The following is a 12419-nucleotide window of genomic DNA, read 5'->3' as shown; positions in this document are numbered from 1 at the left end:
CATATCAGCAGTAAATAATCCAATAATCTTCAAATGATGGAGAAGAGCTTTATAACCTGGCATTCATCCAGATGCACTATGTCGTGAAGTGCACGATCTGCCTGTTTAAGAGACAATCTAGGCATTTAGATCAAAGTAATGCTGTACAGTCCTGGTTGTGGCACTCATGGTGATCTGTGGAAACACTTAAAAACCTTTTTTTGTATAAAGATCTCAATTTTAGAACTTCGTTGCCAAGACGATGTAACACCAGAAACAATAAAACCCTAAAACAAGTGTAAAAACTATGATATAAACAATGTTACACAATAATACACAAGTTTTAACAGAAGAATTAAGTGCTTTTATCAAATTAAACGTTTCATATTTTTGCTTTTAAACCCCCCCAAAAATTGGCCCCATTCACTTCCATTGTAAGTGCCTCGCTGTAACCTGAATTTTTTATCTTTTTTAAAGAAAAGGTGTGTCAAAATTATTGTTTGTATTAATCAACATTATGTCACATATACGGCTGATTGCATTTAACTTATTGAACCCAGAATAGATGACAAATCTTATAGAAAAACAACATTTTTATTAGTTTTCAGTGAAAATTTTGACATCCGTGATGCAAGTTATTTTTAGTACTTGACCGTGCAAGTTCTCACGTGAACACGCGAGCCACAGTAAATAAGTTTCTCTCATGGATGTTTAGAAATAATCTTCGAGTTGTTTACCTTCAGAAGACTTGGAACATGACAGTGTGCAAATTATGACAGAATTTTCATCTGCGGTTTTAAGTGGCTGACTACTGTTGTTCTTCTTTGTACTACCGCCAAGTAGAAAAATCTTTTAAAGTATTATTATTATTTCCCAAAAGTGAGTGGAGTGAACTTCAAAAAGTTTTCTAGAAGAGTCATAATCGTTTGTGTGGTCCAGGAATTCGCTGTGCCCCATCAACTGACCTTTTCAACCAAAAGTTTGTCTTCTATTTGACTGCAATTCTTCATAGGTAAACCAAAGACTACAGAAACCTCAGTGCAATGACTTTTTGATAAGTTAATACATTTCCTGAACCATTTATGCTGACCTGTACATTTGAAATGATATACATGTGTGGCCTACGATTTTTTACACCCAATTACAGTACGAACTTGTGACGAGGAGGATGAGTGGCCGGGCTGTGATGGAGCACGGCTGGAACTGAATCAGCTGATGAGTGGGGGAGCGAGATAAAGGGCACCGGTTCGGGAGAGAGAGACACGCACGTGGCCGCGTTGCATATGTGTCTATGTTTGTTTACATTTGTTTTAAGTTGAGATTCTCATTAAAGTTTATGTTGACTGTTCTGCCGGTTTCCATCTCCATCATGACCCGGCCTCTCCCTCCTCCTCATCAAACAACTGCAAGACCTTTCTCCATTCTGCTGGCTACACTAGGGACCTACATGGCTTTTCTACATGCTCTTGAGCTGGTATTGATCGAATAATCAGCACTGGATGTTATCGAAGATCGTGCCACTGGCTTTGACATTTTAATGCAATTGTTCTCTGACCTTTTTACAAATAAAAGAATACATCACCTGGCTGAAAGAGACAAACATACAGCTTGTGCGTGACTTTATCTGATAGACATGCGGGAACCTGGAAATATGGTGAGCAGTGGCGTAACGTAAATCTACCTGTCAAGATTTTTGTCATTTAGAGAGTGTAACTGATGGGATTCAGCTAGTCAGCAAATTCAAATGAACACAGCGAAAACATTTGACCATGACATAAATGAGAGCGAAGCGATTCTAGAATGATGATTCCTCCTAAAAACTTTCCATCACAGCACAGGAAAGCATTTAAAATTGGCAAAGGCTTTAGGTAATGTCTTTACACTGCTGCTCTGGCATGCCAATCAGTGCATGTCTTTGGCCCGTTGGGCACGCACATGTGATACATTGTTTCGATGTTTATACTGGCTATTTGTGGCATCAAAACGTTTGATTGAATGCATGGTATGTTTGTCACTTTGATGTGGCTAGTGTGCCGGAGTCAAATTGCATAAAAAGATAAAACTATATATTCAGTTTAACAAATTCATATTCAGGTTTACAGCTATATATTCAGAATCTAAATTAGCATTTACAACTAAATATTCAGGATTTCCCACTGTATTTGGATTTACAACTATATATTCAGGATATACAACTTTATATTCAGGACTTTCAGTACAACTATACTATACATTCAGATTTACAGCAATATATTCAGGATTTACAACTATTTATTACATGGCTCTCTGGAATACTCTATTCTTATTGGTCAATGGCACCATCCAGTGGTCAGATATTGCTCTGTAACAACCATATATCTGGGGATTTAGATGTATCGGACCGCTCATCCGGGTTCTGCGAGCTGTCTATCCTGCTTCTCGGCTCCATGTGCGATCTCTTCAAGTAAGCTAATACAATTATTTCAACTCAAATCAATGTTTCATGTCCATTTATTTGGAAAGTTTGTAATAGGCTGAATATTGAGGAGCCAGACGGTCAATTTCACAAAATAAATACCAACAGAACTCCAACGCAAACCGGAGGTTGATTTCAGCTGTTCAGTGATTTCTATCTTCTCAAATTACATAATTTCAATGCAAATCATTGTTTCATGTCCATTTATTTGGCAATTAGTCTTGTAATACTTCTCAAGCACCTTACAGTCTAGCTGATCCCACAAAAGCTCAATGGGGTTAAGATCCATAACACTCTTTTCCAGTTATCAGTTGTTCAATGTCTGTGTTTCTTTGCCCAATCTAACCTTTTATTTTTGATTTTCTGTTTCAAATGTGGCTTTTTCTTAGCAGTTCTTCCCATAAGGCTTCACCCCTGAGTCTTCTCTTTACTGTTGTACGTGAAACTGGTGTTGAGCGGGTAGAATTCAATGAAGCTGTCAGCTGAGGACATGTGAGGTGTCTATTTCCCAAACTAGAGACTCTGATGTACTTATCCTCTTGTTTAGTTGTACATCTGACCTTCTGCATCTCTTTCTGTCCTTGTTAGAGACTGTTGTCCTTTGTCTTTGAAGACTGTAGTGTACACCTTTGTCTGAAATCTTCAGTTTTTTGGCAATTTCAAGCATTGTATAGCCTTCATTCCTCAAAACAATGATTGACTGATGAGTTTCTAGAGAAAGCTGTTTATCTTTTGCCATTTTTGACCTAATATTGACATTAAGACATGCCAGTCTATTGCATACTGTGGCAACACAATGTAAAGCTTCATTTAACGAACCAAATAGCTTTCAGCGGTGTTTTATATAATGGCAAGTGACTTTCTAGTACCAAATTAGCAATTTATCATGATTACTCAAGGATAAGGTGTTGGAGTGATGGCTGCTGGAAATGGGGCCTGTCTAGATTTGATCAAAAACGACTTTTTTCAAATAGTGATGGTGCTGTTTTTCACATCAGTAATATTCACAGAGTTGCTTACCTAAGAAAGACACACAGACTTTGCAGAAAGTGTTGAATTGAAACTTGTTTGCTGCCTCTAGCAGAGTTTTGGCATTGGCCGAGTGGATGACCAGCGAGCCGGTGTAGACAAACTCCAGCAGCAGCTCCAACACATCTGCACCAATGTTGGTCATCTTGAGTTCCAACTTCTCTCCACTCCACGTCTCTCTAGACGACCTAGTGACATACATACACACACACACAAAAAACACACACACAAACAGAGAGGTCATGACCAAAAATGTAGGCCACCCAAATATTCCAATACATTGTTTCTTGCATCTGAAACGAAACTATTTGATAAAATTTATTTTTTATTTTTATGATGCACAACCATAGCATGCTTTGTGAACAGGGAGGCACAGGTGGCATACAAATGTGTAGAAAGAATGACAGAGGGTGAAGAACATGGGATGGGAACAAAATCTGCCTTGTCCACATGGAGAAATCTGCCAGTAAACTGACTTAGATGAAACTCTTACATTACATCAATAAGATCTTTACACCACCCAGAGCACATTCACGGCACACAATCTCAGACTACAAAACACACTGACACAGTCTTTATCTGCACATGTTGTACAGTGCGACTTACAATATAGCCCAGTGTTACCTGCATGCTGATGTCATTTAGATTCAATTGCACTGATCACTTCAAATGTGATAATCCCCAGGAGGCTGGAAATGTGAATAATGGGCACCATCAGGGGTTTTATGCTCGAAGTGATACAATAATCCTTGAAGGTCAAGGGCAGGTGGAGTGAAATTAATAGCCACACAGCCGTTGATTGTGTTTTAGTGTAGGTTCAAGATAGCATGCTGATGTGTACAGTCACCAGATAACTGCAAAGTTACCAGACGGAAAGCCGATATACTGTAACAGAAAGGGAATTAGGAGAAAATGAGTTGATTCTAGATATTTTGCTTGGCCCAGTAACAATGGGAATCCAATGGGTATACAATAGTGTGATAAGCCACCAGCAGGTTTTAAACTATACTGTCATTTGAGACAAATACATTCGAGAAGATTTATTGATTGAACTGGTGGTCATTTATTCTAAACACTAAAGATTAGCCAACACTTTAAAGGGATAATTCTTTATTTGCTCACCCTTATGTTGTGCCAAACCCGAAATGGAGAAATGGTGAAGAATATCCTGGCCTCTCTTAGAATAAAAGTGAAAGAGTTCTAGGGCAGTCAGGCTCCAAAATGACAAATTAAAATTCAAAAGCAGCATAAAAGTATCATAAAAGTCTTCTGAAGCTTTATGTGAGAAACTGACCTAAACCGGTGTGATCAGATCACAGTGAGTCAAGTGAGTTGAATTTAAAGTAATAATATTTTTCAACAAATTAAACTCAGACAGCATTTGTGGCATAATGTTGGTTACCACAAAAACTAATTTAGACTCGTCCCTCCTTTTCTTTAAAAAAAAGTGAGTCACTGACAATGGAAGTTAATGGGGGCCTATCCATATGTGTTTTAATACTCACTTTATCAAAAGTATGGCAACAAGATGTAAACAGAAGTGCAAAAACCATATATGCAAGGTATGCAATGCATATGGGCACCATGTAAAGGGGGATGCCAGTGGCTAACTAAAGGTGGAAATGTGGTGCAATCGGCCTTCTCAATCCCTCCAATGTAGCTGTGTTGGAAGGCAATACATTTCATCACACTTTCACCTTTCAAGAATATTCCTGCTAGTCTAGAAATGGATGCAGTGCACATTATGACTTAGTGCCCAAAAAGACTATAAAAATACTAATGACTTATGTAATAATGATATTGGAAATAAAGTTGAGATAAAGTATATGGTGTTATTTGACATTTTGGAAGGCCTCTCTTAGGTATCTCTTTAACAGTTTTTCAGTACATTGTTTACCCAGTCCATGTTCATATATTAAAAGCCTCCCGGATTTTGCCTCAAACATAGAAACAAGAGTTCAAAGGATTTAAGAGCCAAGCAGGACACAGTCGAATTGAGTAACTCCAACTGAGCCTTTCGGCAGCAATAAACAAAACCAAAAAATAATTTCTTCTATTTTGCTTCAATTAAAAATCTATTTTGTACAGAAATTATGTAGAGGCAAAATCTTCTATTGGGATAGTTGACCCAAAAATGAAATTGTTGCCATAATTTACTCACCCTCATGTCATTACAACCCCATGAAATGGCAGAATGTCTGAGCTTCGGTTTCTCATACAAAGAAATTGGATCATGATTTAAACTGCCATGCTCTATTGAGTCTATTTGCACTTGGTGTAAATAGCACCTGCCACACAGCGCAGAGATTTGCACTCCAACATATAAATTGAAGACAGTCTATACCCCCTTATGTCACTGCAGAGGCATGGGGTGTAACGATGGTGTGGGTGTGCTTTTCTCGTTTGATTCCGCCTTTTGTCCCACTTTTCCCATCCTGTTTCCTGTCTCCACTCTCAATATATCATTTAATGCTACTTATTATAATCAATAAAAAATTATATATAGGTTGATTTTCTCGCAGTGGTTTGATCAAAGTGAAGGTCGCGAGTTGAGAGAAAGGTTTAGACTAGATCAAATTAACCATGGTTTTACTATAGTAATATTGTAGTACCCATATTTTTGGTGGAAGCCATAGTTTCAATGCAATTAACCATGGTGTTACTACATTAATATGGTGTAACCATAGTAACCATGTTTAAATTTGTGGTTACTGTGATTTTACCACAAAATACCATGATGATACTGTGGTTACTGTAGTAAAGCCATGAGTCATTTTTGTAAGGTGCGTTTTGGGTTAAAAGTGCCTGTTCTTTACCCTTTTGGGCGCTGATTTGTGTGGGGGCCCCTGTCAGAATTTTCATAACACAACTTATAATGTCTTTGACAGTGTAGGGGCCCCCTGGCAGATCGGGGGCCCTAAGCAACTTGCTTAGTTTGCCAATAGGGAGGACCGGCACTGAGGGTTAGGTTTAGGGGTAGGGGTAGGGGTAGGGGTTGGTGTAGAGTGTAGAACTCAAAATATACACAATAAACACATCCCACTGATGTCCCTATACTGTATGTTTGTATGGGTTGCAAATAGTATCAATTTGCATTGGGGTGTAAATGGCATCTAACACTATTTGCATTAGTGCAAAGAAGATGCTTTTTATTTATTTTTTAACCTAGTGCAAAGAGCCTTTGCCTAAAAGTAACCCATACGATTTGTGCCCTACACATGTTCTAAAGCCATGCGATAGCTCTGTGTTGGTATTCTCAGTTTATTCTCTGCTGGAGTTCACAAATTAAATTCAAGCATGCGTTCAATTACGAAATAGCACCTTTAGACGCTGCAAATTATTCAATGTCACTGACTCGTAACATCATGTGTCCTTGCGTGTCATAACCAAAAATTGTGAGAGTGACGAATGAGATGATGAGTGAGATTTGAGTGTTGTCAGCAAATAATGACTTAAATTTTTGTCCGATCCTCACACAACACTATCTTACTGCTTTACAAAAACGTTGAATATAGCGAACAAGTCATATTTACTGTTTCTGGATCAGTAAATATCACCATCCACTTTGATTGTATATTAAAAACATACTGAAACTCTGACATTGTTTCATGAAAGAGAGAAAAGAGTATGTATTTGGAACAAAATTAAGGGAGGCTAATGAGGACAGAATGTTTATTTTTATTTAGGTGATTTTTAATTATTTTTTGGAATATTTGAGGGTTCCCACACTTAATTTCAGAGCAATGAATATCAATGAATTTTCCAGTTGCTTTCAAGTCATTCAATGTGTGATTTTTTTTTTTTTAATGATTAATGATTTTTAAAAATCATTTTATAGGGATTGCACTTTAAGAAAAACGATATCAAGCTGATTAAATAGTTTAGAGCAGAGCATAACTAGGGAACTGAACATTCAAGTCATGAATTCCCATGACATTTTAGCTTAAATTGCATGAATTTCCAGTCCAGGAAATCACAAATTTCAAGTTTTCCGTAACTGTGTGCACTCTGCAGTCTTCTTTGACTAGGTGAAAGCATATCTAATATAAAGAAGCATCATTTTGAACCATACTTGGGTTACTTTTGGCAAACAATGACTTTTGGCTTAACATCACAGATAACCTGTTGAATCAATCCCCCTAGATAAGACGACCAACTATGGCAGTCTCACAAAACACTGACACAAAGATAAAACTGGGTAATATGACCAAATACAGACTGACAGTCAGGGTGAACACATGTGGAAGATGGTTACAGTAAAGAAGAAAAAGAGAAGAGAGGGGTGGGGACGTTAGTTCTGCCACAGGAAGCCAGCAGCCATTGTTCCGGTCGTGAGGAGGTGTTCCATGACTGGATCTTTGAGAATGACCCCCCACCAAACCTAAACAGAGACCCCGCTGTCATTTGCGCTGTCACCGTGCCCTGCATGAACATAGGAGTGCGTTGGGTATAATTAGTCTCCACTGAGTGAGTACTTGAAGGGGGTAGAAGGACACCTTAAAGAGGACAATGTGTAATTATGCCCCTGGAACTACAGCTGAAAAGATTAAGACTGTTACTCCCTCCTGGAAAGCAAAGAAAAGCCAGAGTTTGTTATTTTTGTCCTCTCTAATTGCTGTGGCGATAAGTTTTAAGATAACAGAAAGGGATGTAATCCTGGGTTAAGTTATGGAGGTGATATAGAGGAGGAGAGAAGGACAAATAAGGAAATAAAAAGAGACAAAGGAATAAAAAAAAAGCATGTACATCAACCAGGTGAATTAGTGCAATCTGAATTGGCTGTAGTAGCAATTTGCTTTGTCTGCGCACTTTTATTATGGAAATCACTCTGGCATTAAAGAGTGGTGCACATTTATGGAGCTGCTGATTGCAAGCGCTGTTATTTATTTATTTTTTTGGACGATGGAGAGAGAGAGAGCTAACCAGGCGAGAGAAAGAGCATGTCCGTGAGAGATAGAGCAGAGAAAGTGTTTACAAAAATGAGTATCTATTATTTTTCTCACTTTAAGCGGCATTTTTCCATGGGCAGAGGGTGCATTATGCAAGTGTGTGCAAACGCAGATTAAAAATTAGCAGAGGACGTCCAAAATACTGCTAGCCAATGTTGATTTTAACACATCCAATACACACTTAAAATCCAAAATAAAAATATATGTACTGGAATTGATTTTCTTTATCTGTAGTCAGCAAAGCGTGATGTAAATATAAAAAAGCATGCATGATTGACCATAATTATCTTTGTTCATGTATATTGCAATGTTCCAATTCTAAAGCCTCATGAAATAAATATAATTGCTAAAACTGGAGTTTGAGCTGTGGGTTAACAGTAAGGCTGGGATACAGTGATTATTTAAAATATTTTTGCGCTGACTTCGCTAGTGATATAAAACTAAACAACACTGAGAATATTGTGGCTGTTCTAATGTGCTTCAAAATACGTTTTCTAAAGAGTATGTCACTAGGCTAGTTGCGCAAACCTTTCTTGCTTCACAAATCGTGAGTATGACAAGGACAAGACAGAGATTTATTAATACTGTCTTTGTATTAATTTGGCGGGAATAGTTGGTTTGATTCATTACTGTGAATCAGTTCAAACTGTCAGTTTTGATTCAAATTGGATCAATTTTGATTAAAAATTATTCAAAGTTTATGTAACAATTTCTTTGCGTTATTACTAGAGCTTTCAAAATGATTGTGTTAACGCATGCGATTAACTTCAAATGTTTCCCGCATTCATTTTTCTTAATCCCGATTAACGCATTTCCCGAATTTGGCAGCTGCGTGTGATTGGTTGGAATCACAATCCAACACTGGTTGGAATAGTCAATTTCACTAACATACTGTACCCACCACAAACAAACACACAACAGTCATTCCGTGTCAACGATCAAGTGATGGAGAAAAGGCCTCTTACAAAAACAAACACAGATGGGACTTGTGACAAAATTGAGGTACTTTGCAGCCTCTGCGGAATATAATTATGGACCGCCAGCTAATGATTACAGAACATTTCAGATAAAGTACTTTATCACTACATGCAAGTGTCGCCACTCAAATCAGAACAAGTCTGCAGCACTTTTTTTTTTAATGTGGAGTTCAGTGCGGCACTCATATCAAAGTGGATTCATATTGATTAATATTGTGGAGCCTGGGGTTTTAAGATATGAATTGCAAGTTGCCAACGGACACAACATATGGGACTAGTTCTTCCAATTAGTCAACTTCCCACTAACACTTTTCTATCTTTATACTGTAGAAGGCTCTGTATCTCTAATAAAGCATAAATGTTACATAATTTTTTTTTTATTTTACTAAAAAGGAAATAAATGAATTTATGACAGAATAGACAGAATATACATTTTCAAATCTGCAAATAATCGCAATTATCTTTGAAAAAGTTATGCAATTAATTGTGATTAAATATTTGAATCGACTGACAGCATAACTCAAAAATGCTTATGTCTCTGCGTAGCATTTTAAATGTTTTAGTAAAAACATATTCAGGTAAACATTTCTGTTTATTAAGTTGTATTGGTGCATATCAATTACAATTATCAAATTTACATTTACATTTACATTTATTCATTTGGCAGACGCTTTTATCCTAAGCGACTTACAAAAGAGGAAAAACATCAGCGAATCATCTTAGGGAGACAGTGGTACAAAAAGTGCCATATTACAAAGTTTCACTATCATCAGAATAGTATACAAAACAGATTTAAGTGCAACAAGAAATGTAAATAATATTTTTTTTTTTAATGATTAACGCTATTCTTATACTATTCTTTCTTATGTGTGGAAACTATTATTTTAACTTGTATTTTTACTGTATTTTACTTCTTGTATACATTTTTTTTATCTTATTGACAATAATGACTGTTTGTATGAAATTATGGTTCCTCCATATGAAAAACAAACAATCTTTTAAACCATTTCAGAGCAAATTTTGAGATATTTATCGAGATAGTTTTCAATATTTATTGAGACTTATATTCAATACTATCCAAAGGCTGAAAATATTGAGCTATAATTTGTTTAGCTTCTGTATCGACCCTAGAAATAAGCTTAAAAAAGTACCGTTTAAGGTACAAGAGCCTTCACTGAGGTGGTACCTTCAAGGGGAACATTTTTGAACATCTAGTTATATTTATAACCAGTTTTGGTTATAAATATAACTAGATGTTTGTTCCCTAAGGACCAATTGTGTACTTTTAAAGGTACATTTGTATGTTTTGGTCCTCTATCAAATAAATAACCTTATTGTCTCATTAAGTGTACAAAAATGTACCCAAAACAAGGGTACCACCCCAGTGACTGCATTGTACCTCAAACAACACTTTTTTTCATGATTCAAAGCCGACACAAAGTTTGTATAAAAAATCTACAGATGTGACCAAAAAGGATTGGTGCAAAACAATTTTTCCCCCAGAGGTTAAGAGAGAAAATCTTGCAGCCAAATCATTACACCATGAAATATGAATGAAGGTGCACACTGTGGAACTTCATTACTCTATATAAACTTCAACCCTCCCTGCAAAAACACTCCGAAAGTGACTTTTCACCAGTGGAGGAGGTAATTGCGCCTACATAGAAGTCTATTGTCACATCCCACGGGATTAATGATCTCCCACTATTCTCAGAACGAAACCGTGCTCATTTTTGCACTCCTAATGGCACATCTACTGTAAAACAAACGCGCCGCTCTTATATAAATAAATAAAAGCCCAATGTCAAAGCTACACTGAGCCAGCCACTTTTTGTGTTATGCACACACACTGACGGCTTGCTGCAGATACACTAGCCATAAATTAAAGTGGCACCAAGCATACTTATTGGAAATCCAGAGGGGAAAATGGAATTACTGAGGGCAATCCATCTCCGCGTTCCACGCGACAGACGCTAAAGGGGAGGGTAATAGCTTTATTCTTTGGCCGAGGGGAAGCGTGCACGCACATTTAGGGTGTGCATTATATCCTTCAGGTGGCATGTTCTTTCTCACGCCCTCAGATGAGCTTAATGCGAGAGCGGAGTCTGTAAAAATAGCACTCGGCTCAGGCAAAAGCAAGACGCAAATTTCAGCTCAGAGAAGGGAACAATGTTCTGACTCATAAATAAGTGCATTTCCGCTGAGATGGAGATGGCACTGTGAATTGATATATGACAGTTTACGTCATTGAAAAGGGCCTTTCTGTCAAATAGTGTAATCTGAAGGATTTACGAAATAATCCTCACTGCAAAACCGTGTAACATAAATTGACAAGAACAGAGATGCGTTCAATACTGTATATAGATAGATGTAGTTCATGGAAACCGTGAAACTTGAGGTCAGACACATACAAATGAGTTTTATGACTGAACTTCCAGAGCGAGTCAGTCCACAAAACATGATACGGACACCATGTTCCCTTTTTGAAAGTGTGCTAATAGACAATATTAACCTAGCTGTCATGCTAATTAACCAGTGTGGCAGGGCGGGACCGGATGTGTATAATCACGACCCGGCCCCGCCCTCCACCCTGCCACAACCAGTAAACAAAACCAAGAATTTTTCTTTGAAATATGTCTACATTTTTCACTCTTCAAAAGAGAACTGAATTTAAACAAAACTGTATCTTTTCAGAAATGTGGCAGAGCAACTTTAAACAAGGGTGGTGGCAGCTTAATAGTTAAAGATTTGGGTGCAAACTCAAAAGTCTGTAGGTTCACACCCAGGCAGGGTTGACCCAGATCCTGAAGACTAACTGATACCACAAATCACTTTGCACTTTAGCAAGGCACTTAAATCAAGGTTGCTTCAGGGGAACTGTTCAGGCAATTAGTGTGCTACAAGTCTCTTTCTGTAATATTTTTAAATGGGTAAGAAGCTATGAAACAGCGTTAGACAAAGAGGGCAAAATTCACAAAGAATGAATTGCGCACAGTAAAAGTGTGTTTATTGTACACGCTGTTGCCGCTG

The 12419-nt window shown here is 37.4% G+C and overlaps 1 protein-coding gene across 2 annotated transcripts in view; it reads right to left on the bottom strand.

Annotated features, from left to right (window-relative positions):
- LOC127623698 (kelch-like protein 29) overlaps positions 1–12419 on the bottom strand; it is a 309133-nt gene that overhangs the window by 95004 nt on the left and 201710 nt on the right. For both annotated transcript variants that reach the window (XM_052098152.1, XM_052098153.1), the window contains one exon: positions 3455–3651. In XM_052098152.1, coding sequence (XP_051954112.1) covers positions 3455–3651 — 197 coding nt within the window. The remainder of the gene's footprint in view (positions 1–3454; positions 3652–12419) is intronic.

This window comes from Xyrauchen texanus, chromosome 30, assembly GCF_025860055.1.
Source record: "Xyrauchen texanus isolate HMW12.3.18 chromosome 30, RBS_HiC_50CHRs, whole genome shotgun sequence".
In the NCBI taxonomy this organism is placed as follows: domain Eukaryota; kingdom Metazoa; phylum Chordata; class Actinopteri; order Cypriniformes; family Catostomidae; genus Xyrauchen; species Xyrauchen texanus.
Note: the sequence above shows the minus strand (reverse complement) of the source record. Positions and strands in the feature narration are given on the sequence as shown.